Raw genomic sequence first — 27754 nt, forward strand, 5'->3', positions numbered from 1 at the left:
CATGCTGGTATAGAGCATGCCTTGCATCTTGTACAATAAAAATGTTAATACAAAGATGATCCTACTGTTTAAAAAAAGATTAGGTGCTAGCATTTAATTCTTGAACAACTTGCACTTACTGCAATTTAATGTGTGAGAATTGCTGTATTTTTAAACACTGGTTCAGTGTTCAGGCATCATGTTGGACGTTTTCTCAGAGGAGCAGGGTAGCTGTGAGTGTCTGACAGATGCCATAGTTTATGTCATCTAAAGGAAAAAGTAGAGGTCAGATCACCGGAGGCAGAAATGATGGTTGCTGAGGTGTGATGCAGAGCGAGCCACCAGCCCACGTGGTGTTTGATGAAAGGGATTTATGCCGTGTGATGAGCGGCGGCAGGGGCAGAGCTGGCTGAGCAGTGCATGTTTCCAGAAGGCAAATGCAGAGTCAGGAGTGTGGTGTGACTGTTTCTGTACCCTCCACACATGCTGGAACGCCAACACCATCTGTTGCAGGTGCCATTCAGTAAACAAAGCCTGCGCAACAGATTCTCAGTGATCAGTGCATTCCACTGTGAGAATACAGTATGGTCAGGAAAGCAGGAACAACTGCTTAGTGACGTACAAACAATTGCATCCTTCACACCAGCAGGCTTTCCAGGAGCTTGTGAAATTGATGCAGCCACATTCTGTGGGGAAGCAATAGAATGTGACAAATCCCTGACTTGCTACAGAGCTGTGCAGTGCCTCTCTTTTCAGAGATGTGGCTTGTTGGAAGAAAGTATAAAACTGATAAATAATTCTTGAGACAGCCTTGACACCCAAGAAAAGGAGGTTAAGGTGCCACAGATGCTGACTATTGTGATCTTAGTAGCCCAGTGGCAATGCCAGATGTCTGAAGGAAGAAATGAACTACCCTCAAGCAGAGGCTCTCCTTTTTTACCTCTGTGTTTCTTATCATCCCTATTGCTGCTTTGTGGTCTTAGATGTAGCTCCAAGAAATTGCTGAAAAATGAAGGTGCTGCACCTTGCATTTAAATACTAGACTACTGTGGCACAGTATGAATCACATGATTGCAATGGGAAACTGACCATTTGGTTATCAATTTTCTTTAAAAATTCTGTGATACTGCAGTTTCCAATTAGCATTGCAGGCAATGTTACGCTTAACAGCACATCAGGGGTGTGCAACAGAAGTATCGGGGAGCAACCCATATAATACAGAGGAGCAGGTTCAGGATTCTTCTAGGCCAATTTGTGTGGCACAGAAGTCCAGTGTCGTAAAAGTTTTATCTCACTCTAGAATGAGCCAAATTTGAATGGAAGTTGTGACCAGCATCATCATATGCTGTTTCCTATAAAAGAGCACATAATTTGGGCAGACATTCACACATCTAGATAACGATGCTTTTGCAAAGAAGCTTTTGTTCAGTTGCTTGATAGTTATATTTATATAATGTACAACGAATTTTAGATGAGCTGTCACAAGTGTACTCTTAAAAATGATGCATCCAGATTCCTTTAAATAACACTCAAAATCATTCTTACAGTGTGAGAATGTAACAGAGTTTTAGCCTTCATAGTATCCACGCTGGAGAAGGAACAGTATTACTTTTCCTCCTTAGACATTGAAAAGACTCATGACAGCAGAATTTTAGATAGTCTGTTTGCAGTTCACACATTAAACTCTAAGACAGAATCACCGTATTTCTTCCATAGCCAAGGTCTGGGGAAACTTGCCTTGGACAAGTGTTCAGAACAAGGCACTGAAATGTTCTAACATTTTTGAGACAGGAGAGATGCCGTACCGTGTCAATTTGTAGGAAGCCATTGGTATCCTGCATTTTCTGTTCCATGTTCTAGATGGAAGAGTTTCTGGAGCTGGGAGATGACATCTCTGACAGTACTTTGGATGACATTATTAACTCCCAAAAGCCGAATCAGTGCTGTGTTCTGATATACACCTCTGGAACAACTGGAAAGCCAAAAGGAGCCATGCTGAGTCATGACAATGTAGGTACTTTAGGTTCCTCCTTTAGCAGAGAAACAGCAAAGTGTGGGGATATTTATTCCTGTGGTTTGAAATGGCTGGTAGATCCTAGAGCCCTGAAATGCTTTTGCTTTTACAGCGTGGATAGTGTACTGCAAAGCAAAAGTGCAGTCAGCTGTTTCTGGTAAAGTACAAACAAGGTAAAGAATGAAACTCCATTCAAACAGCCCTTCACAAAGTTGAACAGTTCTTTATGAAAATGAAATTTTTTTTCACTGTATTTCTTGTGAGATCTAATGCATGAATTCATAAATATAATTCACAGATTGCCATACAGTCTCTCAAGTGATGTCATAGGTCACTGAGAAATGAACAAATCATATACATCAGACAGCTACTACCAAAACAGCCTGATGGACTGCTTTTGCAGATTTTATTAAAATTGGGGGTGAATGTGTGGATTTTTTACTTTGGTGCCTTTTGTTCCTGGACTTGTGCGCAGGTTTCTATGTCTGTCACGGGAGGATAATATAGCTCCAGTGCTCAGTGCTGGTGCTGACAGTAACCCTACCTGTGTTGTTACAAACAGAAAATTTCCAGTTACAGACAAAAGTAAAGTTGTTTGCTAAAAGGACTTTCCACAGAGGTTTGCTTGGAAAGATACGTGTTTGGTGGCTGTGCAGGAGTGGAAGGTGGTAGGGAGCCTTTCTGAATACATGGAGAATCTGTGAAAAGGGATGGGCTAAGTTGAGGTATCACCACTTAAAGCAGAAATTACTGCAGACATGCAGTAATGTGAAAACAGCAATTCACCCAAATGTGGGGAATTAGTGCACTAGTACCTGGAAGCAGAACATAACGAACTTGGGAGACAAAAAGACTGATTTGATGTTACAAATCTATGCTCTTTTATATCAAAGGAGTGTGGTGTCATTTCCATGCCAGCTGCCAAACTATTCTTGGCTGCTGATCACAAACAGGCTATTTTTGTGTTGACAAACAGTGGAAAGCATGCCATGCCTGCAGCTCTGCTGCTGCCTTCTTTAGTCAAAGATGTTTGCCACTGTTCATGTGCAAAACCGGCGCTGAATCAGTCCCGCATGACCCTCACAGATCTGCAGTGAGTGTGCCTGTGTGCTATGAAGCTTGAAGTAAAAGCAATGAATACAGACACATCTTAAAGACATCCTGTTCTTCCTACTGCGTGAGTCTCCCATAGCTGCTTGTCCAGTGCTGCCACCTAAACTTGGATGGCCTGGCCTGGTAGCATGCTGCTTCTTAAAACACTCTCTTAAGAATCTCTATTTCTTTAGGCCAAGCCTACACTTGTACCTTCTAATTTATTACATAGAAATGTGCTCTGATGACAGGATTACATGTCGTTTATGTCTGTACTGTGTTATCTTGAATACTCTCATTTCTATATCCTGCACTACCCAGTTTAGATTACAGACTCCTCTGAGAAAGAGCTGTTTCTTTTTGTTGCTTGGGGTTTTCTGGTTTGCTTGGGGGTTTTTTTGGGGGGTGTTGTTTGTTCCGGTTTTTATTTTTGTGCATATATATCTTCTCCATTGTCTCTCACACCATCACATATATTTATGTGTCTTCCATATGCTATGTTCTGATGATGAAGATATGCATATTTAGCATCCTTGAACTGCATCTTCTGAGGTAAAGTGGGAAATAGGAAGAAGGAGGGGGAAACATCATCCAGGTTCACTAAGAAGTCAAGCAACACAACTTCAAAGCTATTCATGTATGTGCTACCTCTCATGAGAGGCGGGGGTGTGTATGAGTCACTTGGGAACCACTGCAGTGAATATCCCAGAGGCTTCCAGAGGAATAGAGTACAGCTGCTATTTTCCTCCTGAGTGCTTAGCCAGGGGATGATCAGTACCAGGCAATGAACTTGTTGCTGATACTAAATTGTCCTTTGAGCTCACTGATCACTGAATATTTATTGTTCCTTTTCTAACTTGCAGATACAGCACTGGTGGAAGGCGCCAGTTTAATAGAAAGCCTGAAGAGCTGGAGAGTTGGAAAGGAAGGGACAGATCAATTTGTTTCTTGTCCATCCAGCCCATGGCTGCCTGGCTGAGTGCGTCACTAGGGCACAGGGAGCTGCTAGTGTTCACAGCCCAGTCAGGCTGCACAAATGCTGTATTTACTTATGTTATCTGCCCTTCTGTATTGCTGCAAAGGTAATCTGGCTTTTGGCAGTGTCCCCAGGGAACTGACAGACTGGTGTGTGGTCAATATTGCAATGTCTTTCTGTGAGCACAGATTTTCCACAGTTTCATTAGCATAGCGAGAGGATAACAAGTTTGTGTTAAGAGGAGGAAAGGAGAAAAACCCAAACCAAAATCCCAACCATACCTAACGTGTTGTATTATTTATTTAAACAGATAACTTGGACATCAGCCCATTGCAGCAGAGCAGGAGGTATGCAACCTGCAGAGGTCCAGCAGGAATCTATAGTCAGTTATCTCCCACTCAGCCACATAGCTGCACAGATCTATGACCTGTGGACTGGAATCAAATGGGGAGAGCAAGTTTACTTTGCTGAGCCAGATGCTCTAAAGGTACCTTGTCTTGCATTACATCTAATTAAGATTGTACTTCTTTCTCTTAGAAAACATCCCAAGGAGAGAATATGATATTTGAAAAGTTGTAGAGGATGAAAATTGAGAGTCCATTACTGTAAGAGTTATGGAAAAATAAAGCTTATTGTATTTGTGATCCAGTGCTCTAGATTCTAATTAAAATATATAATTCATATCCATAAGGTTCTTTTAAGGCAAAAGAAGTATAAGCAGTTTTTGGAGAAAAGGGAGGCTGGAGGAACTAACCATGTGTGTTTTTCCTCCTTGTGTATGTGCCTCCCCCAGTGTGTCAGACCTGACACATATTAGTGCAAAAGGGTGACTGAAGTGGGCTCAGCAGCCCCTTCTTTATGTTCTGCATATTTTGTGATGGTCTACAGAATGAAACATTCAGGCTTTACTTCACCAAAACTCTTTATCTCTGCTGTGTGCCTTTTGTTGAAATTATTTCATTATTATAACAGGGCAGCTTGATCAACACACTAAAAGAAGTGCAGCCAACATCTCACATGGGAGTTCCTCGAGTATGGGAGAAAATCATGGAGAAGTTAAAGGATGCTTCTGCTCAGTCAGGATTTATGAAAAAGAAAATGCTTTCCTGGGCTATGTCACTTAGCTTAGAGAAGAACCTGAATGGCACAAACAGGTTTGTAGTACAATGAGTGAGATTTCCAGCAACCTGAAAGTAGCAATTTGCTTGTAATAAACCATGAAGCCTCAGTGAGACTCTTTGTGTAAGTGGGTAAAATTTGGCTTGGCAGCACAGCAAATACAGTGCAGGGGGGAGGGTGTGGTTATAAATTATTATTGATATTAATTATTTTACAATGAAGTGGGGGAAATTTCTTATGCAGAATGGTATTCCAAAATATCATTCCATGATATTCCTTTGCTCATCTTATCATTCAGTTTCTCAGACAGATCTTACAAATTTCAGCTTTCTATGGTGTATGTTCTCAGAGACACATTTAACTGATAAAAAAACAGGAATACAAGAACTGTGTTGTATCCAGTATGTTTTTATAGATTCTTTATGTGTTTGTTGAATTCAGATACGTCAGGAGTTGGAGGTAGGAAAGCTCCAAAGGTAGGAGAAACAAAAGACACCGAATAAATGAAAGAAGGATGAATGTGTCACCTTTCTTATGTTCTAACTTCTGTCAACACCCAAAACCAAATGACAAATGCATGTCCAAACAAAATCAGGCAGAGATTTTGTTTTGAAAATTTCCTAGGTTGCTCTGACTTACATGTGTATTTTGTACTCAGCAGTGATCTAAAGCAGCTCTGGACAAGATTAGTGGACTACTTAGTGCTTGCAAAAATCCGTAGTGCACTGGGGCTTTCTTCCTGTCAGAAGCACTTTTCAGGTGCTGCTCCTCTCAATACAGAAACACTGTATTTCTTCTTGGGTCTGAACATCACCCTGTATGAGGCCTATGGGATGAGTGAGACCACAGGCCCACATTGCCTGTCTGGGCCCTACATTTACAGGCAGCACAGGTAATTTTGCTTTTATTACTATTTTTTAATATGATCTGTTTCATTTTATCTATGAAAAGAGTATTTACTAAGGTCAGCAAAGATACTGCATCTTCTTTTATTTTCCCTGAGTGCGTTTCCACTCTGTTGTGACTTTGAGAGTCAGAATAATTTCCAGGTCAGAATTTGAACAGGTTGACTCAATAGCACACTGTAGCAGGAGCACTGAAACTGAGTAGCAGCATTATAGCCAAACACAGTGACTACATCTGACATATACCCTAGCCCTTGCCCAAGAGAGGGCAAGGCCTCAAAACCAATAATGGCTTTTTGCTTGAAGATACAGGGGGAAAAACAGCAAGCACAGGCCAAGACAGACTGCCAGAAAGTGCTCACACACCCTGAAAAATCTGCCCTAGTGAAGGAGTAGAACATTGGTGTTGGACAGTTACAGCATGGTGATGATTGCAGTCATGGATACTTTGACAGTTTCAGGGATTTGGCACGTTGGCCAGCTTATCACTATTATGTTTGATGTTTCTGTGATCCTTGTGGGGTTTTTCTGCTCTTTTCTGGTAGCTGTGGTAAACCAGCACCTGGATGCAGAGTGAAACTGGTGGACAAAGATACAGAAGGCAATGGAGAAATCTGTTTCTGGGGAAGGACTGTTTTCATGGGTTATTTAAATATGGAAGACAGAACAAAAGAAGCCTTTGATGAGGAGGGGTGGCTGCATTCTGGAGATTTAGGAAAGCTAGACAAGGATGGCTTTCTCTATGTCACTGGAAGAATTAAAGGTAATAGGCAAAATCTTGCTCTCTGTTTATGGTAGATGTTCAGGACTATTCGGCCATCTCTCACTTGTAGTCCATCTAATGAAGTGTCTTTCCTCTAATACCGGCAGCATTGCCCTAACAGGAAGGTAAAATAAACTTTCCTATGAGAAAACCACAGTGTGCTCTGTGTTCAGGGAAGGTTTCCCTCTAGTCTGTAGTAGGTGGAGAAGATTCAGTTCCTACAACCAGGCTTTTCATCTCCCACACCTTTACTCAGTATTAATTACAATTAACAATATAAACTACTGACGCTGGTTTAATGTGTCTTGTTTGATTTGAATGATATCATGAAGCTGTCCAGTCTCCCTCTGAATCTTGCCAGTGTCTTAAATGCACATTGGAATATTTAGGCGAGAAGGAGAGGCATCCTCTGCTACACAGAAATTGTTGCTGTAGGTCAGAGGTCGGTTCATCTGGTGTCTTAGGTTAACTGTTTGCAGAGACCAGAGCTGAAGCTTGAGAGCCAAAGGGAACGCTACAGCTGAAGCAGTGCACTTAGGTATTGCTACAGGACACTGGCTGAAGGCTCACGAGACTGAGACTAGTCACTTGCTGACTTGGAGGCTTTCTTCATGATACGTATTCAGAAAGTGGGATTGGTCACAGGCAGGATGTAACTGAGGAAGATTTAAGAATTGAGTAAATATCATCTTAGAACTTAAGATGAATCACTAGGGAGATAACACAGATGGGTGAATTTGTCACAGGTGGCATCATGCCCTGCTAGGAATCAGGACTGAAGTTGGTACTATTAATAGCCTGCAGCAAATGCAGCTGTCTTGATTTTAACTTGTTTTCTTGTCCGATTCATTTTCCTTTAGCACAGCAGTAACAACCCCTTGTCTCAATTAATAACATTTGTGTTTCTCTTATATCTGTCTGGATTGCTGAACTAGTAGCAGTTACTCTAAATTACAGGCTAGCTAGACAATCTGGGATAAAATAACCATATGTCCAGTTTCATTGAAGTTTTAAATCCAAGTCCAAATGAGGACAATGAAAAACTAAGGGCCAGAGAGATTGGTAGAGGATCTGAGACAAGGACAGGACTATTACAAAAGGAGGGTGGAATGAAAGGAAAACTGTGTCTCTGTTACTTGTTGAAGCATGTTCTGAACTGCTGCAAAGACAATTATTTGAGCACAATTGGAAGTCACCAATATAACAAAAGCAAAGAATTTGAATTTACTTAGAGAATACTCAAGTTTGTAATAATTTCATTGAATATATGTATTACACTTCAGAACAAATGTTGCTTTTATCAAGATTTCCTCCAGTAGTAACTTATTTTTGTCTGACCCCTCTTGGTGGATTTAAGAATTGGTTTTAATCATGGTAACAATGAACTTGCTTTTTTGTGAGATAGCAACAATAGAATAGTAGGTGAATCCTATGCTAATTTGGAAGAGATGATCTTTCAAAGAAAAATTCCAGTTATGTAACAGTCCTTTGACAATAAGCTGTTACTGGATTATGTAAAAAATATCTGGAGCAAATATACTGAGGGAGATCTGAGAACTTGAGCACATGTTTGAAAAATAGTAGCATTTTTGTTTTGAAGATAATTAATAGGATTTGTGGTATTTGGGAAATATTATCTTGGGAAAAAAATCTCGTATTTTTAATGTCAGAATAAGAAGAGCAGGTTGAGCCAGACATCAACCTGATCTCTGGAATTTATTTGAATTCAACTAATCGCCTTTCTTTTTTTGCCTAGATTTGATTATTACAGCTGGAGGTGAAAATGTGCCTCCAATTCCAATCGAAGATGCTGTTAAAAAAGAACTCCCAATTGTTAGTAATGCTATGGTGATTGGAGATAAGAAGAAGTTTTTGTCCATGTTCTTGACCCTAAAGGTAAACCAGTTTTTATATTGCCTTCAGTGAAGTTACATACCCGCACCTAACAAAAGAATAATAATTTTGAACCATTTGTAAAAAGACCTAAAATTAGATAGGAAGATGTTAGCAGGGGGAAAAACACATGTAGCAACTACAGACAAATCCTGCTGGGTCTAATCTTAGGGTTACCTGATGTGCTAAACATCCACATATTTACTGCTGGTTCTCCTACATGTACAAATAAGAGCTATTTTTTATTTAAATGCACATTTTTATATAGGAAATGCTGGAAGATTGAGAAGTCTTTGTAACAGAACACAACAATAGCTTTTATGTTTATAGATGAGCAAAACCAACAAATGTTTCTGTTGTGGGCAAACCCAGAAACCTTCCAACAGAAACATTTCTCTGTTGTAGATGTCGGTGAACCCAGTGGGAAGAATGGTGATGTCTGACTTATTTCAGAAAGCTGAATGAATTCTTTATTATAATTATGCTATGATACATTAATATACTATACAAAAGAGGATACTAAAAACTACATACTGCTCTCTCTAACTGTCATATCTAACTCCCTCACAACTCGTGACCCTGTTCTCCAGAGCCCAGACACAGGTAGATCTCATTGGCCATCAGGCCCAAACAATCCACCGTGATCCAACCAGGCATTCGCTCCAGGTAAACAATTCTCCAAACACATTCCACAAGATAAAAACAAGGAGCAGAAATAGAAATTGTTTTCTCTTTCACTTCTCTCTGTGCACCTTTATAAAAATCCTGAGAGAGAGAGAAATGTGCTTGCCACATTCTCTACAATTTGTTATTTTTATTACACAAGAATGATGACTGTGGAACAAAATAATTAATAGCCTTGCTGTGGTATAAGCATCAATTGAGAAATCACTGTTCTCCTAAAACATCTGCACTTCAGTTCTGTGAACATACCTAGTGAATGCCACTTAGGTGAAGTTGTTTACCTCTATGGCTGATACTCCCTATCGTCAGGTACAATAGAAATACTAATTTAAGAAGTCTAGGAACACTTCTATCTCAAGCTGTTTACATTACACCATAATAACTCCATTGAATGATGAGCTAAATGTTTCCCTGTAACAATGCAGTCATTTGGAAAATATGAAATTCAAGGTCAGAGATGGACTCTATAGCCTAATTCATTCACACATTTTAATTCTGTTCATGAACTCTGCATATAAGCCAAAAATATTTGCATTTGGTAGCCAAGTGGAAAGAAAAGCCCTTTATGATCCATAGCTGCTTCTGCTTTTTAAGGCTTACAGATGTTTGTGTGTTTATCCTGAGCCTTCTGCCCGAGGGGAAGGGCCTGGTCAGAGAACCTGTTAATGCCTTTTAAGAGTGAATGTTTAATGATTCACTTCATTTGACATTTTAGAGTGTGCTGGACCCAGATACATCTGATCCTACTGACATTCTCACAGAGCAAGCCAGAGACTTCTGCCAGAGGAGTGGTAGTAAAGCCACCAAAGTGTCCGAGATTGTAGCTACAAGAGACCAGGCGACCTACAGAGCCATCCAGGAGGGAATCGACAGAGTCAACAGCACTGCTACCAACAGGGTTCATTGCATTCAGAAATGGATTGTCCTGCCAAGAGATTTTTCCATTTCTGGGGGAGAACTAGGTAAGACTTACTGATTTATCTTGAGGTACACAAAGTTAAGAGGCTGCTGATCTAAGAATATTCAGTACAGGAGGAAAAAATGGTTATGCACTGTGTGGAAAGGAACACAAAAATTGGAGTTATTGCTGTGCACACATTTATGACTCTGTGCTCATTTGCATGTAGAGCTCTTAAATTTCAGATTGCTTTGGGTAATTAAGCCATTTTGGTTAATTCCATGTGCATTAAAGTATTAATAACTTCAGTAATAATACTGAAAGTGATGCCTGGAATGGCTACCTAGAACAGAGGCTAGACAGAGTTAAAAGATAAAGGGTAGGTTTTTATTGAAAGGCCTTCACAAGGTACACCCTGGGCAGTGCAGGAGTCTCTCTGCAGGAGATGGACAATGGTCACATGCTGTTCAGACAGAGGTAAGTTTGGTCTGTTTGTATACTGGAGGTTAATGTCCAGGTACAGCTTCAGGCAGTAGAGTCTCATTCCCCAAGTTTGCCCCCCACCCCCTCCACTTCACTCTAGTTTACATTTTTTTGGGGCCTGTGAAAGTAAGGTGACCTTGGGTTTCAGGCCTAGAGAGAAACTGTTTGTTCTGAATAAAGTGGGAAAACAGCAGCTGATAGGCTATAGAGTTTGAGAGTGATACACCAAGGCAGTCCTGATCTAGAAAATATAAAAGCTAAAACTTAAGGCATCAAAAGTTTCTCTTTAAAAAAAACAAAAAAAAGCAGCAAGATAGTGAAAGCCTGATAATGGACCCCAAAGCACATTACCAGGCTCTTTGAATAAACTGGGAATTGTTTAAAAGTTTTCAAAAACATATTTTTAGGAAAAAAATAGTAGCCAGTTACCACCTTCTGTTCTGCAGCTCCCTCATGCTTATGTGGATGCAACCTCACATATCACACTTGCTTCTCACTTTTAGCATTTATCTGTGCTTAGAGGGGGCCATGTTCTTCCCAACAGGTTCTTCAATAAAAAAGTCAGGCACCAAAGCTCCAACTGAGTAGGAATTTTTGTTCCTATTTCTGGAATTGATTCTCCCCTCTTTTAAGGTCCCACAATGAAGCTGAAGCGGCTCGCTGTGCTCGAGAAATACCGAAATGAAGTAGACTCCTTCTATAAAGAATAAAAAGTGTTTCCTCCAAGCATTAAGAAATATCTGTGAATAAAAGGAAGTATTTTCTCATCAAAAGCATTAACAAAGATTTATGCTCTAAGTCTGTAGTCTATTGAACCAAACCACTAGAAAGCTGCTATCAATTTAGCTGTTCCTGATACTCACCTAATCATTTGTCCTCTTTTTACAGAAGCATCTACAGTATGTCCATTCTTGAATACTGCTTTTACTTAATTACCTTAATTAATAAAACATCTTTCTGTGTTGTATAAAGCAGATATAATTCCTCTGGATTGAAACATAACAAGTTTTTTATACAGTCTTCCATATTTCTTTTTTTTTTTCTTTTGTTCTACAGGTTGTTTCCTGTAGCTCATGATATATTTTGCTAGATAGCAGTACTGCTTAATGAAACTGTCATACCACTCCAGTGATAATTATTTAAAAAAATTAAAAATCAAAAGGGCTGGGATTTTTTTTCCCTTCCCAAAGAACACTTTCTTGTTCACTAACACATTTCAGATCCTGGAGACACTCCTGTTTATGTAATGCCTAGAATTCAGACTTCTGTGAACACAGCAGTTTGCTTCTTACGTCCATGTTGGAACAAGCATTACTACTTCTCATAAAAACAAATAACCAGAAGTAGGGGAATAGCTCCCTAAGACTGAAAGGCACAAAGGAATAACTACAGGAGCTCTCACATTAAAATGCCATTACAGAAACTTCTTTAACATTGTTTACAGTGCTTTTCTTTGAGGAGTCTTGGTCAGTGTGTATCTGCATGTTTCAGTATTCACACTGCACTAATTCTGACAAATGTGGGCTGTGTTTCTTCTTAGCCATATGCAAAATAAATCATATTATGAGAAGGAACTGCTTGGCACAAAGCTGTGTAAGGGTATGCTGTCAGTAATCTCTGGCAGACAGCTCTAGTAGCTCACTCAGGCAAGGCAGGCCACAGCCCGTTATTGAGACAAAGAAATGATGCAGAACAGGATAAGGTTTCCATAAAAGTTCCATTACCAATCTCACACATCTTACAGAGCTAAGATTTGTTGCAAGTACCAATAATCAGCTCAATATATAAGACAAAGCAGCAGCCTAGCATTATAAAAACAAAACGAGCGATAGGACTTTGAAAAGTTTATTCTTCCCCATTTTGTGCGCAATGGTAATTCAGAATTTCTTTAACAATATTAACCTTAAGGAAACAACAAAGCAGCAGCTAGGGAAACATAGAAAGAAATGTTGCCCTATTCACAAAAAGCAGAGTGTGGGAGGAATAAATCTCCTCCAGCATGTTGTAAGACTGTATAAAAAAGCTGGGATGCTTACTTTAGAGAGTGACACGAAAAGTTGTAACTCCAAAGTTGTTTTACTTCAGAAACAACCAGCCCTAAACAGTTGTAATAGATATTACTCCACTTAGTTACTTTCTATGAATAGAATGAAGCTGTAAGAAGCCTGCTTCTGGCAGGAGGGATAATCCTGTAATACTAACAAGTTTGAAAATACTTATTTTCTTGCCAGGTGCAGGAATAGAAGCAATACCTTGATAGTTACAGATCAGAATGACTCGAGTGACAATCTGCATCTGATGGGGAGGGGAAGGAAGGGCAACGAGTTGCTTTTGCACCCATTAAGCTTAGTAAGCAAAGAAAAAATAGATTCAGATCCCCTTGAATAGGGATGAAATGTATTTCTGGACTATAGGCACCAGAGCCAAACCACTGATCTGTCTTAATCCATTTAGGACTTGTCTCTTACATTCAGTGTTTCTAGAATAAAATTACTAGTCAATACAGCAAGACACTCTGAACAGACTGTGCAGAAACTACAACACAAAACACAATCTAGCCAAAATAATGAAATATTTCGTGTAAATTTGCAAATTTAATATTTCCCCCTCACAATATATGGTGGAAGTAATTTTGTATCATTTGCCCTCATTAGAACTCTATTGTAAAGTGTGTTTCAGAGAGGAAAACTTGTAAGAATTATTTTGGTATATAGATTTGAAAAATAACTTTACTTCAGCATTAATTTTCACCCCTTGTTAATGGTCGTAGGTTTTTTTAAAATACAGAAATAGATTAAATCTCTAGAATTTTGTATTTCTTAATTCATGCCTTTTGTTGGCAGGGCTATATTTCATGAATCACCAGAGTATTAAAAGTGGTTTTCTTGTTGCTACTAACACAAAATTGCTATTTCAAGTTATTTTATACCCGTTTCTGTGCATGAAGATCATCTTGTGCTACTCCTAGTTTGAAAACCTGTCTTTTCAATTTCAATAAGATCAATAAAGTAGGTTTAAACATTAAGGTGCATTTATATTTCACTAATCTGTTACTGGTTTGTTTGTACTGGTTTTAATTTTTCTGTGTGGAAAGTAAAACCCTCTAACTGAAATGGAAAATTATTAGACAGTTACAGCGCCAATAAAGGAATTCACTTACATAAAAATGTTCACCAGGTAGAAAAAAATAAATAAAACAAAGCACTTGGAGGAGTCCACCGAAAGCAGGCACAAGCATCATTTGTAGCCATATGGACTAGATTTATTAATGGAGAGGCCTCAGCTAAAAAGTTTGCTCTCAAGAGATAAGCAAACTCTATGCATGTGGATATCAGGTTACATATATTGTACTCTGTGACATGTCCTTCCAGAGTCCTCAGCAGGAGGAGAAGGAGGTTTAGTCTTTGTCCCGTACTCGGCGGCAGATCTCCTCTGTGAATTCCGAACACTTGGCATTGCCTCCCAAGTCTTTTGTCAAGATCTGAAAGAGAGAAAGAAAAAAATAATGTTACTGAAATGTATTATGGGGCCAGTCTTGTCTCTGAATAATTCTGGATGTTCTCATGATAAGTTGTCCATGGATGGTAAATAGGGTGAGCAGGAATACATCAAGTTTGAGTTCTGCATCCCATAGAGACTTCATCAATAAGGACTGTGCAGGGAGAGAAAACCTGAGTATACATGAAGTACTTACAATGTTATCAGATTTGAACGTGATTTTAACACGATTTTAACCTAGCTACAGGAATAAAGTGTGTGTGGTCAAAGCTCTACAAAGTGCTTTAATGGTGTAATTAATGATTAAGTATTTACATCTTCAGTAAGAAGTTTGTCCTTTGGAAGTAAAATTCATATATGAAGGCTTAGCACAAGGACAACTAATTGAGAGTAATTCAGAAATATTGGGTCTTTTTTTTAACAAACCCATGCAGAACAAGCACACATAACTCTTAATGCTGCATGTTAACAATTCTCAAAATTTGCTTCAATTATTTAAGAGAGAGGAAATGTAGAGTTGAAAATCTCTTTCATCAAGTACAACTCCTGCCTGGCATCATGAAGACAGTAAAATAAAAATAAAAAAGTGGGCAACATTGCTTATCCAACCTAGCTAGATTAAAGCACTCTAGGAGGTAATTAAAATTATTAAGTTTCCTTCCCATACACATATATCTTAATTAACTTGTTGAGGGAAAGGGAGGAATAACAAGCAAGAGAAGCAATCATGGTTGCTATTTTAGGATCTTGTAATTTAAATTGCATTATGGGGCTTTTCAACTAAAAAGATTGTCTCCATTGTGAGCATATAATCATAACATTGTAAGTAGCCCTGTCACAAAACTTGCACTGTTATCTGCCATGGAATTACTGACCTGCAGATGGAGGATATAATTTCCAGAGCAATAAATGGGAACTTTACAGGAGCACCTCTTTATTCAGTTGTAAGTTTAGATTTTTTTTTAACTGGCTCCTACATACAGCAAGATAGCTGCAAACTCACAAAATGATGACAACTTTTGGTTTCAGCATTCTTGTTACTTTTAATTACAAAGCAGCTTCTCATGGTCCTGCCTAAAATAAATGAACCAGCATGACTAGCTAATCCTCTTTAACTGCAGTCTTCAAAGTCATTCCAACTATGTTTTCAAGAGATGGACATAAATATAGAAGAGTGAACCAATAATGGTAAGACCACAAATTTGTCACGTTTCAGAGCATAAGCCCCCTCTCCCTCCCAATATCCCATTTGAGTCATTCATCTGAAGACACTCTCTTCCAAAGAGAAACATATGCAATCTTCAGAGAAAAAAGTTAATACTGGATAAGAATTGTTCTTTTGTAGTCAAAAATGAGTGAAAGCAGTAGGAATGAAAAAAGAAAATAATTAAGCTGAAAAAACAGAAACAGAAGTATTACAGTCAGGGCTGAAATGCTATAAACAAAGTGGATGATGAAGCCTGCGAAAGGCAAATGAGTGTCCTTCACTTCAGGATCCAGATTTCAATATATGTGCTTTGTAGGTTTCAGAAACTTCATAAATGAAATGCTAAGAGTTACTTAAACTCTGATCCACTTCTTGAAAAACAGCTATCCAGTTTACTATTCTGCAGTTCATAAAGTTGTGGAAATCTAAGATGAGCATTGCTGAGACAAAAGGAATGCTACAGCCTGTCCCCTTATTACTGCAGGGCATATTTCATATCACCAAAGATAATAGAATTACTGTCAGAGAAGGACAGTGGCACTGCTCACGCAACAGGCCAGCTCAGCAGGCCATCCCCCACTCTGGTATGAATCTTCCATGTTGATTCTTGCTTTGATACGATATGATTTTAATTCAGTGTGTTTATTTGCACACCCTCATGTTACCTTTCCATCTTTAATTGTATCGAAGCAAGCTGACTCAATCTTTGCCGCATATTTGTGCATTCCCATGTGGCGCAGCATCATCACAGCACTCAGAAGGAGGGCAGTTGGATTTGCCATGTCTTTTCCTGCAATGTCTGGTGCTGTTCCATGAACCTAGAAATGAGAGTTAACCTATCTGTTATGTCATTATGGCTGATTAAAATGTCCTAGGCAATTGTGCAAGCAACCTGAGCCACAGGTCTTCATGTTAAAACAGGACTTACTTTGCAGTAATACAGTCAATGGAAAGGAGATACCAATGACCAAAACAATTCCATTCAAAGACATCAGAAAGGGAAAACTAGGTCACCTAATACCTTTAAGTTGAGCTCATCAAGTTCTATTTCATAGAGGGTATTTATCATACGAAAAAGTGGGAAAATAAAGTATTGGTCAAAAGAAGGATGTGCAAAAAACCTACAAGGAATATTTACTTTAACCAGTCTCTCAGGGTAAAGCTTTAGTATCTTCACAGTAAAAAAGAGTTCTAGGAAGATCTTTGTTAGCTAAATGTCAACCACTTTGTTTGTATGGCATGGAGAAGTTTAGATTCTCAAGTTGAGACAAAGTCATTACTGATCTGCCTTTGTGTGTAACAAGACTTACTGATTCAAAAATGGCCACGCCGTTGGCACCAATGTTTCCACTGGGTGTTACTCCAAGACCCCCAATGAGTCCAGCACACAAGTCACTGAAAAAAACCCAACCACCAAATTAAACAATCCATGAGTTTTTCCATATATGGTTTCCTCTCTGCAAGGTATTAAAATATTTTTGTTTATCAATCAACTGCAACTATAATTTAATTTATACGCCTGTACAGTCTGAGAATAATATAGAAGAAGAACAGACGCTGTTAGCCACCTGTACCCCATCAGAACATTGGAAAATTCTTAGAACTCAGCAGAAGATAATGTAATAAAGGAAAATTAAAAGGAAATTCCAAATACTAGAATAAAGCTGATCAGACGCAGGCACAACAAAAAGTACTAGAAGCACAGCATATGTGTAGAAGTCTCAAAAACTAATTGCTATGTACAGTTCCCTGTAACTGTACAAAAACCTTACTTCCTCTGAAGGGGCCCAGTACTACTTTTCATATGTAAATTCCTTCTGAAAAATGTGGAAGAATTTTGCTCAGGTAGGTGAGTTACTGGTGGTTTTGTAGTGTACTGTGTGCAGCTTAAGGAACATTTTCTAAGTGACACCAGACTAGCTTTTCCCCTCTTTACTCAACAGCCTGCAGGTCACAAGTCTGACATTAGCAGATCATCAGATATAAGCATTGGTTTCCACCAAAATTAACATGGGGAATGACAAATCAACTGTGCCTGTTGTCATCATACTGTAGCCTCCGAGCTGAACACACTGATTAACAAAGCTCTTAGAACTCCGCTATTTTCACATCCATACATAATTATTGCCTACAAACTTGGCTCATACTAAGCTAAATTAGTCCTTAGCTAAGAACTAACAAGGAGAAAAGTTTGGATGACTTTGCAGAACTCTATTTTAAGCTAAAATAAACCACTTAAGTTACAAAAAGCCTAGGGAAAAACTGACTACAGTCTGCATTTGTCACTCTAAGTATTTAATGCTTGAAGAGAAGAGACTGTCTTCTGCCTATTCAGATCTATTCAGTGTAAGGAAGCTGCTTGGCATTTTGTTCGTGCTTTTAGAGCAGCAGGTGAGACCTCACCCAGTGGGAACAGTGTCCTCTTCAAGAACAGACTCAAATTCATTGAAAAGCTTTACAATGATGAAATTTTTTATGGAATTTCTATGAGAGCTATAAAATGGGTGATAATAAACTCTCTGAAATGGTATTGATGATAAGACTCCTCTGATTTGATCTCTTTTAGCTAATACTCACGCAGTAAGGGCTGCTGTGAGGGCCTTGTGCACATCTACACCAATTCTTAAAACAAGAGGCATTAGTTAGAAACTGATTTTTCTTAGCGTGCACAGCCTTATCACAGAGAGAGTGCTGTTTTAAGAGAAGCTTAAGAACCATTTCTTATACATAAGTTACCTTTTAATTTATTATCTGTACCAAACCAGGAGATGGATTCTAACATGTGAATAGTCGAACTTGAAAATAAAAATTCCAGTTCAAGCTCTTTTCTCATTCGCTCCTTAGAGGTGTGAGAAGAAACTATGTTACATAATACACTTAATAGTTCAGATTAAAACACTTCATTTTACAGATCTTTAATGGAATTTACACCCTACCTAATCATTTTACAGAATGGAAAATGTGTGCTGATAGGTTTTGCCTTCAAGACACAAAGAACCTCCAGTACTACTGTTATTCAAATACAAAATTTAATTTCACAGTAAGGAAAAGTAATACATAAACCAAGAGCTGGCAGAATATTAAGAGGCCACACATTTAGTTCTTCAGAGACTATGCAGACTGATTTAAATGTATGATGAGCTCCCTATACATCATAGTCCCACAGTCACCATACACAATCTGTTTTAGTGCTGAGGATGAGAAAGTTTTTCTCTAATATCTAACCAGGCATTCATTCTCTATTACAATGTAGGCCATTATATTCTTCACACATTTCTAGAAATTTCTCTCTGTCCCATCTGAACAATATTCATAGCCTCCATAAACAGAAACAGATTTTTTAAAATAAAAAATACATTCCCATCATATAGCCCCTCCCATTAGTATATTAATAATTGAAGCAGTTAATGTCTGTTAAGAAGTCTGAGTGCATAAGATGATCTGGCTTGCATGCGACCTCAATGGCTGTTGGGAAAGTGTCAGTATTTTACATGCTGGGAGTTTAAATTAAAATTTACGTACCTGAGGATGTCACCGTACAAGTTTGGCATAACAAGCACATCAAATTGAGATGGATCTTGAACCATCTGGAAGGAAGGTTGAGAATTCATTCAGGTTAAGTTAATTCATTCAGGTTAAGAATTTAACTAAAAAAAATAACCACAACTAAAACATAAATACTCACATTCAGACATACAGTATCCAGATACATTTCATTAAATTTAATATCTTTACAGTTTTCTGCTGCCTCCCTGCATTTTCTCAAGAAAAGCCCATCAGACATTCTCCTGCAATTAGACAATCAAGAGAATATTGCAGTTATTGTAAGGAAGCATTACTGGAGATAAAGAAAACTGCCTGCAACTGGGGTTTAATTAGAATTAGAAACTTGATTTGTGACTATTTATCCCTCCTAAAATATTTCTGTATCAGTAGCTTAAACAGCACATATTAGTTCTCAGAATTACTTATATTCATTTATGGAAGGTTTGGCGAATTTGTGAAGATGATGTCACATAATATCACATGTGTTATGACTCAGTTCAGTATAAAGTGCTGTGGAAACTGCAAAAGACACCAGCCACTTTCATCCTCAGTTTTAAAATTAATTTTCTTTGTTTAAAAGTTTCTAAAATAAGAGCTCTGAGAGGAAGAATTATTACAAACTTGCTAATAAAAAAATTGGCACACAATTATCTCAGCCCTGTCAATACTGAATCAGTACTGCCCATTTTTCTTAGGAGTCATTTACTTGAATTTTTCCCATTTTACTGACTCCCAGTGCCACCAGCAGAAGTTTCACATTTGAATAAGATTTAAGCAATTATTTATGATTATATTTTTGGGGATTTTTTTTTTTTGTTTTTCTCAGAAGAAGTGTCAACATACATAATATTTGCCTTGTGCACAGCAGTCACGTGGCTTCTCTGATTGTTTCTAGCATACTCAAAAGCAAACTCTGCAATGCGCTTGCTGGCTTCCTCTGTGATCAGCTTGATGCTTTGCACAACCCCATCAACAATCTGAAAGACAGGAAGTACATGAGCAGTGCAAGTTCATTCTTCCCACTTGGAACCAAGCAGCAGAATTCTGAGTGAGGCAGAATGCATTTTACAATGGAGGAACTTTCTCATGGGTGCCAAATGTAAAAAACAATCTCACTGAACCCCCAGTGATGGGCAAAGTTAGCAGTGCTGAGACAGAAAGGCAGCAGAAGGCAGCAGCTGAGGCACCCACCACGTGCTCGATGCCGCTGTACTCGCCCTCGGTGTTCTCGCGGATGGTGACGATGTTCACGTCTGTGTAGGGCGTTTTGTAGCCCTCGATGGACACGCATGGACGCACGTTGGCGTAAAGGTCAAAGGTTCTACGCAGCAGCAGATTCATTGATGGGTGCCCTGCAGCAATTGGGGTCTTCAGAGGCCCTAGAGGAAAAAAAAGGTACACAAGGATGAATGAGAAAATAAACCCCTCCATGGATCTGTGTGCTGAAACTCTAGGTAAAGTGGGACTCCTACAGAGGATCTCCAAATTCCTGTTTCACCCTTATGCTGGAATGCCATGGGAATTCTCTGTTCTGTCAACTACTGCTCAGGCACATTCATCAGTTGGGTGAAGGCCAGATTGCGAGCCTTACATGGAACAGATTTTACAAACATTCATTGAAACATATAAAGATACTGCTCATTAGTAATGTAGTTATTGCATACTATTGTGTCTCTTAGAAATGCCTTCTGCAGAGAGTCCAAAGGTTGTTATGTACCCAGTTTCAGCTACAATAACTATCAAACTTATGGCCTGGAAATTGCATGAACCTTCCCTGCAAGGACTGTTCCAGGATTACAGACAACTACCTGACAGGCTATCCCCTATTTTATTGTGCTACAGAGGAAGAACCTGGGCTTTACATCAAACTCATGATAAACATAACAATATTTAATATCTGTGTATTAACCCCTGAAATACCTTTTAATCCCATTTTGTTTTTATCCATGGATTCTTTGGCTTCTGGGGGTATCATCCACTTCCCTCCTGGTCCTTGGATAGCTGTAACATTCCTCTCTTCCCACTGAATAGGTGCCTAAACACACATACTCTATGTTAACTTTAATGTCATGACTTTGCTTCAAGTTATAAGTTTCACAAGAAGGTGTGTAAGGAATTTTGTCCAGGCCTTTCTAAACAGTATTTTCTCTGGTGAGTGAGGGTAAGCATGAAATGTTTGAACTAAAGTAATTTTTTGAAAAATGTAATTAAGTAAGTGGAAACGAAATATTGTGAGCAGCAAATCATCATAAATGTGAATACCACAATGGCACCCTAGATGTCATATACACAAGTGCTATTTCTTTAAAGGTTTTAGAGCTGTTGAGTTCCTTGTATACGAGAGACAACATTTTAAAGCTGAATCCATTGAGGACTCGTCATCCCCACTGACTGGAAGATTGTGCATGACACAGATGTGTATCTGTTATCTCACTGAAAATCTGCACATGCTCCACAATGCTTTCTGAATTTGCATTCCCCACAGGACTCTAAGTGGAGACAGGCTGCCACCATTCGTTTCATCAGGAATGACCATACACAAATGAATCATACACAAATTAAAAGATATAACATCATTAAAGAAACTTCATGTTTTCGAATCCACGTTGGATAGCTGTAATAAAAAGGGAATATGCCTGGGTGCTGTTACTAATGTGGAACAATTTAACAGGCATCTTGCCTGAAGAGCTGTATTTCCTTAAAGGAAACTTGACAAGGTCTGGTGAAGTTTCTTAGATAGGCAAGAGAACAGTTCTTGGATACAGTAAGTTTTCATATCACTCAAATTAATGTGTTTGGCAGCACAGCAATTGGATTGCTAAAATAAGCCAGTACTTTCACACACACTTTTGACCTGCACTTGAAGTCATAATAAATGAAAGAACATCCTCTGTCAGTTGCCCAGGATTACTACATCAACAAGGTGATTCCACATGACATTGAGTTCGTATTTCCAAAAATCAAACACAGCATTTGCTCTCAAGTCTCTACTCTTCTGTCAGCTAACAGTTTCAATGCGTGCCTTGGTATCACATTCCTGTCATTTATTAGCTGAAGCTTCAAACTCTTTCTACTGGAAAGTTATTTTAATAGCTTAAATATGACTTAATCTCTTAAAAGAGATTTTAAGCTTTTTTTAATATGTCTGGTTAATATTTGTTGCTGTAGTTCAATTTGCAATGCTTATAGCAAGACAAATATGACTTACTTTGGCAGCATCAAAGATCTTCATGACAGCAGCAGAAATCTCAGGTCCTATGCCATCTCCTGGGATTAAAGTTACTGTTTGGACCTAGGTAAAGAAATATCAGTAGTACAACAATTGAATGTTTGTTTTCCACATAGAAAACATCTTCATGTGTTGTAGGAACCAAGTAACTATTAGAAAATAAAATAAATTTTCCTTTACCAAATATTCACTGTGAAGAACAGCAGTCCTGGACAGAAGTGAGAAGGACTGGCTTGCTTTCCAAGGGAGTGTGCAAATATTTTGAGAGAATTGTTTAAAAATTCACCTACTACCTCCCTCCTATTTCAAAACAGAAGCTGAATGTGAAAGGCAGATTCCTGCTCAGTACTCCTTGAAATTAATGAACGTAGCATGCTTTCCTCTGGAAATCTGGAGAGCAAGTTGTATTACCTAGTTATGGCTCTGTTTCACATATGTCTACAATATTATCAACATGCTGCATGATATTGACACATGCTAGAAATGATTACGTGTATGAACAGCTACATTCACCTTAAAAAAAAGGTCATGCCAAGCTAAACATCTCAAATGACCTCCTAAAAATCTCAGACGCATTTTAAACAATACCAACTTATTTACCTCTCACAATGCCCTCAGTTTTGTTTCTTTTATCATCAACAAGCAAGTAAAAAAAATGCACAGCCCAGGCTCAACAAATTGAGGAGGAATGTATTCTTCTTTGAAGAAAAAAATGAATTATGATCACTGTTCTAAGGATACGTGCTCCAGCTCATTTTGTTTTATTTGAAGAGATCCAGCAGCCTTTGTGGGCTCATTATTACCTACAAAAAAGGCAGCTCACATACATTATCTGGAAAACCCCCAATATAATCAACTCACAGGCCAGAACTTCAATATATATTGACTGATTGATTTTTTAACATTTGAGGCAAAGAAATTCACTGTGTACAACAAATAAACAGAGCTTCAGATAAAAGAATACTGCTGCTGAGCAAGCCGTCACTGATGAAACGCCTCGAGAGTAGTACAGTGCTGTCTGACAGCACTGCAGGGCTCCACCTGAGCCTGAAACTCGTGTTTTCAATAGAACCCGGGGTGCCTCACCTTCTGATTTTTATACTGTATAAGTGAGCCTTCAGTTTCTTTTCTAATTGTTGTACCTGCTGTTCTATGAAACTTATCATGAAAAGCCATAGTTCCTCTTTAAGATTAAGTCCTGCTTAAGGGTGCTAAGCCCTGCTCTTGCCTTCACCAAAAAGAATGTCCATGGGCACTTCAAACACATACACAAAAAAGAAGGTAAAACATCTACAGTTAAATACACAACGTCTAAGATAGTTTAAAGAGGACCTTGAAAAGGCAGAATTTTAGATGCAAGGAGTTCTAAAAGCAGCAGTAAAGTAAATCTAGTGCTTAGAGGGAAGTCTGCAAAAGAAAGAAAATGAGAAGCTTCTCAACAATCTTTCTACTTTGCCCAATATTTATTTGCTCATTTCCAGATGAATTCCAGAAGATTGGCTTATGTCTGTATTTTGTGAAAACTTTCCACACTACTTCTATTTTTTGCTAGAGTCTTTTATATTCTCACATTGATATGCAATTGCCAGTGACAGTGATTAACAGATATTAATCCAGGATGACATAAAGACCATACATGTTCACTTGTTTGGCCCTTATCTTTGGGAACATAAGAATAACAACAGCGATCTTATAAATTTTCAAACCCGCTTATTGAGAAACTTCTTAAAAAGAAAAAAAATGGGACTATTATACTCACAGCATTACCAAAACTTCTGGTCACCTTTTTTTGGCTTTTGAAAGCACCTAGCAATCGAGAAACCTGCAAAAATCCAAAACAAAAAGATGCTCTTTTACTGCACAAACAGGATTTTACAAGTTTAACAATATAGCAGCAAATCTTCTTTTTGAAGTCATACTGCTTTAAATCTCCTATCTCAAACTAGTATAAAAATTCAAATGAAACCAGAGTACCCAGTGCTTTGCCAAGTTGCAGTCGAACACTCAGAGCAGCAACGCCTTGTGGGTATTCTTAGCACAAGGTGAGCCCAGGACAGCTGCGCTTTGCCCCATGCCCCTGTCCTGCCTGGGGGCCCCTGCCCCTCACCTGGAGTCCTCACACACATCATGTTGGAAGCAAGGCTGCAGGAACTCTAACTAAATACATCACATGCCAAGGACGAAGACAAGCGGAAAGCAAAGAGAAAAATCAAACACTTCACTGGTAGCAGCTGGGTGGACAGTATCTTTACACATTTTAGGTGATGTTTCCAAAACTACTTTACATTAGTGTCACTTCTTCCATTCAAACTGTGGTCAATTTTGTTCTTCTGCCTTTTATACCTGTAGGTGTTGTACTGTTGCCTTCTGCATGCCTGACGGTTTTTTAAAAGTGGAACTGAAACGCACACCAAAGACAAAATTCACCATAGCAACAAGTCTACACATCACAGTCAAAAGAATTACATTTTCTAAGTATTCTGAATTGGCATTAAGCTTCAAATCTGGGATGGTATCTAAGCTTGGGCTCTTGCCCAGCTGAGCACCACGGACAAAATCCCTGCTCTGTAGAAAAATCACGGCCTCCCAATCTTAACCTCCTCTCTAGGACGACTGATACCTCTGGGACTTAAGAGCCAGAAGACTTCTAACTGCTTACACTACCTCAATTCTGCCATACTCACATATGCAGGCTGTCTGCAGCTATCAGGCTAGAAATGACTTTGACAATTTGTATTCCTCTCCTGTCCCACTTGCATTTGTTACTTCTTTACTGACAGAATGGTGTGTGGCAAAATGAACAAGCTATGTTGCACCAATAGAAACAACTAGAAATAATATAATTCTTATATTGTAATGAATGCTAGGGGAGAAGTAATCTAAGCTAGATCTATTTTTACTTGTAGCCCTACATGAGATGTACACGGTCACTGCAACAGGCAAGCAGTGGTTACCAAAGCAGGCCTTATGGTTGAGGATGAAGGCAGAGCAATCAAATGAAAATGTGAAGTTGACTGTGCAGGGTAAGCGTTCTCATAGTACAGTTCCTGCATTTAGAATCAGGATTCACATTCCAGAGTAGCCCTGGAAAGGGCACAGTCTGTCTTGTCAGAAATCAAGGGCCTAGTACATTATACTGAAGTTCAACATTGGTTAACACCAACCAAGGATCCACCCAAGGAAAACTGATCCATTCTGACCTTAAAGTCACGTGTCATGACTAGCTCTTGACAGTTCTTCCTTACTTTAGCAGATAAGTTAAATGGGGCGGCCTCAATAACTTTGCCTCAAACAGGCTGTTATTTAAAGGTACAAATTAAATTTCATTTACTCAAGGCAAAAAAACAGTATTTCCGTGACAGCCCCGGGATAAGGCCTGCGTTTCAGAATGGTTCAGAGCTGTAAATCCCAGAGGACAGGTGTGGGGGCCAGAAAGTCGGCAGCCAGAGCCCGGTAGCAGCTCTCCCCGGCCGGCTCTGCAGCGCCCGGTGCCGCGGGCTCTTTGCGGGAATGGCGTTTCAGACTGCGCTGTCTGCCACGCGCGCACCGGGAGCTGCCCGCAGCCGCGGTGGTCCCGCCGCTGCTGTGACCTCTACGGCGCGACCTCTCCGCAGGCCGCTCCGAGGGATGGCGCGGCGCCTCCCCGGCCCGGCCCGGCCCGCTCCAATAACGGCCCCCACGGCCCCTTCCCGCCGCCGTCCCGGTGAGTGGGGAGGAGGAAGGAGAGGACCCGCGAGCGCCGCGGGGCCGCCATTCGACCCGAGCCCCGCGGCCATTCCCCCTCGGAGCGCCGCCAGGGCCCGGCGGCACCGCGACCTTGCGGCCGGGCGGCCGCGCCTCAGGCGCCACCAAGCTCCGGGGCGCGTCCCGGGCGCCGCGGAGCAGGGTCCAGCCCATTCCCCTGCCTACCGTGGGCATCCACGCGGTCGCGGCCATGACGCGCCCGGGCACCGCGGCTGCCAAGGCCCGAGAGCTCCGCGCCCGCCGCTAAACCGGAACCGGCGCGTGGGGAGCGGCGGCCCCGCCCTGCCCCGCGAAGCCCCGCCCCGGGACCGCCGCTGCGGCAGCGCCCGCGGCCCCTCAGCCCCCGCCCGCCGCTGCCTGAGGCGGTGCGAGCCTCCTTCCCCGGCCCCTCAGCTCGCCCGCCGCTGTCTGAGGCGGTGCGAGCCTCCTTCCCCGGCCCCTTAGCTCGCCCGCCGCTGCCTGAGGCGGTGCGAGCCTCCTTCCCCGGCCCCTCAGCTCGCCCGCCGCTGCCTGAGGCGGTGCGAGCCTCCTTCCCCGGCCCCTCAGCTCGCCCGCCGCTGCCTGAGGCGGTGCGAGCCTCCTTCCCCGGCCCCTCAGCCCGCCCGCCGCTGCCTGAGGCGGTGCGAGCCTCCTTCCCCGGCCCCTCAGCCCCCTCCTGTCTCTGCCTGAGGCGGTGCGAGCCTCCTTCCCCGGCCCCTCAGCCCCCTCCTGTCTCTGCCTGACGCGGTGCGAGCCTCCTTCCCCGGCCCCTCAGCCCCCTCCTGTCTCTGCCTGACGCGGTGCGAGCCTCCTTCCCCGGCCCCTCAGCCCCCTCCTGTCTCTGCCTGACGCGGTCCGAGCCTCCTTGCCCGGCTCTCATCCCGCGGCGCGGTGGAGGGGCTGCCGGGGAGCTCCTGCTCCCGGTGCGGGAGCCGCTGGGGCGGACGGCCTGGTGCCGCCGGAGGATGCGGGTCGTTTATGGGAAAAAAATAGTTGTTAAGAAAGACGCCAGATTTTTGTTGAAGTAGATAAGAAGCCTCCTAAGCCCATGTACTTTAAAGTATTAAAAACAAAGCTGTTGAATTCGGGACAATTTAAAACTTCTTTTTGCCCTCATTTCTGAGGTACTTGTCTCATTTTTAAAAGCTGCTGGTGTGTCGGCTGGAGGAGCGGCGGGGGTTTGAGGGGCCCTGAGGCTGCAGTGCCCGTCCCCGGCAGCGCCGGCCGGGCCGCGCCGCTGCTTCACGGAGCCGCGGAGCTGGCGCGCCCCGGGCAGGGCGCACGGGCTCGTCACTAGCGCTGGGGGCGGCAGGAGAGTGAAGCACCGAGCTACAAGTATGGCAGTTTGAGGTCATACCTCTGGGAATGGCCGCTTTTAAAAACTTCTCCTACCTTTCGTACACTTGGCAACATAGAAATGTGAGGTTTGTCTCAGACTGTGTACCAGTTTTTGGTGATAGAGTTAGTAGATTACTAGCAGACTTTCCAGTTACTTGGCTCAGTATTGGTAACTATATACATAGCGAACAGATTCGTGTTGCTTTCTTGTGTTTGTGACTGTATCTGCATCTACATTGTTAGGTTGCACTTGGATTAAAAATTGGAGGGAGGGGAGATATTGTTGAGAATTCTTCTACGCATTTTCAACACCCATTTGTCTATGTCTTGTGGGTGTTACCATAATAATGCTACAGTAATAAGGCGTTAACAGTGGCTGGCTTGGATCTGTTCTGAGAAGGGCTGCA

General features: G+C 40.8%; 3 protein-coding genes across 10 annotated transcripts in view; 2 read left to right on the forward strand and 1 right to left on the reverse strand.

The window, feature by feature from the left end:
* The window catches only part of ACSBG1 (acyl-CoA synthetase bubblegum family member 1), a 42127-nt gene extending 25799 nt beyond the window's left edge, over nucleotides 1–16328 (forward strand). For 3 of the 5 annotated variants that reach the window (XM_068204453.1, XM_068204451.1, XM_068204455.1), the window contains 8 exons: nucleotides 1840–1989; nucleotides 4372–4548; nucleotides 5034–5215; nucleotides 5839–6072; nucleotides 6631–6848; nucleotides 8605–8744; nucleotides 10141–10387; nucleotides 11440–16328. In XM_068204453.1, coding sequence (XP_068060554.1) covers nucleotides 1840–1989; nucleotides 4372–4548; nucleotides 5034–5215; nucleotides 5839–6072; nucleotides 6631–6848; nucleotides 8605–8744; nucleotides 10141–10387; nucleotides 11440–11516 — 1425 coding nt within the window. In that variant the 3' untranslated portion in view covers nucleotides 11517–16328. The remainder of the gene's footprint in view (nucleotides 1–1839; nucleotides 1990–4371; nucleotides 4549–5033; nucleotides 5216–5838; nucleotides 6073–6630; nucleotides 6849–8604; nucleotides 8745–10140; nucleotides 10388–11439) is intronic. The other 2 variants (XM_068204452.1, XM_068204454.1) reach the window with 2 other exon arrangements.
* On the reverse strand, nucleotides 12636–26328 carry IDH3A (isocitrate dehydrogenase (NAD(+)) 3 catalytic subunit alpha). 4 transcript variants are annotated; one of them, XM_068204459.1, is made up of 11 exons: nucleotides 26196–26328; nucleotides 24070–24108; nucleotides 22266–22349; nucleotides 20978–21092; nucleotides 20249–20436; nucleotides 19901–20034; nucleotides 19197–19299; nucleotides 19034–19098; nucleotides 16822–16906; nucleotides 16177–16329; nucleotides 12636–14287 (listed from the first exon to the last, which is right to left on the reverse strand). In XM_068204459.1, the coding sequence occupies exons 1-11, from the start codon at nucleotides 26220–26222 to the stop codon at nucleotides 14204–14206; spliced, it is 1077 nt and encodes a 358-aa protein (XP_068060560.1). In that variant the 5' UTR covers nucleotides 26223–26328; the 3' UTR covers nucleotides 12636–14203. The 4 variants fall into 4 exon arrangements, with proteins under 4 accessions (XP_068060560.1, XP_068060558.1, XP_068060561.1 ...); XM_068204457.1 differs by having other exon boundaries at nucleotides 24046–24108; nucleotides 26196–26325; XM_068204460.1 differs by lacking the exon at nucleotides 26196–26328 and adding an exon at nucleotides 25487–25739.
* Nucleotides 26329–27040: 712 nt separating this feature from the next.
* CIB2 (calcium and integrin binding family member 2) overlaps nucleotides 27041–27754 on the forward strand; it is a 41899-nt gene continuing 41185 nt past the window's right edge. The window contains exon 1 of the transcript XR_011003919.1: nucleotides 27041–27133. The gene's annotated coding sequence lies outside the window, so the exon portion shown is untranslated. The remainder of the gene's footprint in view (nucleotides 27134–27754) is intronic.

Source organism: Anomalospiza imberbis, chromosome 13, assembly GCF_031753505.1.
Source record: "Anomalospiza imberbis isolate Cuckoo-Finch-1a 21T00152 chromosome 13, ASM3175350v1, whole genome shotgun sequence".
Classification (NCBI taxonomy): Eukaryota; Metazoa; Chordata; class Aves; order Passeriformes; family Viduidae; genus Anomalospiza; species Anomalospiza imberbis.

Coding starts and splice junctions, on each gene's coding strand:
- IDH3A (XM_068204457.1), bottom strand. CDS start 26,222: ATGGCCGCGACCGCGTGGATGCCCACG. Junction 20,437..20,977: donor AAACAAAATGGGATTAAAAG/GTATTTCAGGGG, acceptor TTTTTCCTCTAG/GGCCTCTGAAGACCCCAATT. Junction 14,288..16,176: donor ATACAATTAAAGATGGAAAG/GTAACATGAGGG, acceptor TCTCTCTTTCAG/ATCTTGACAAAAGACTTGGG.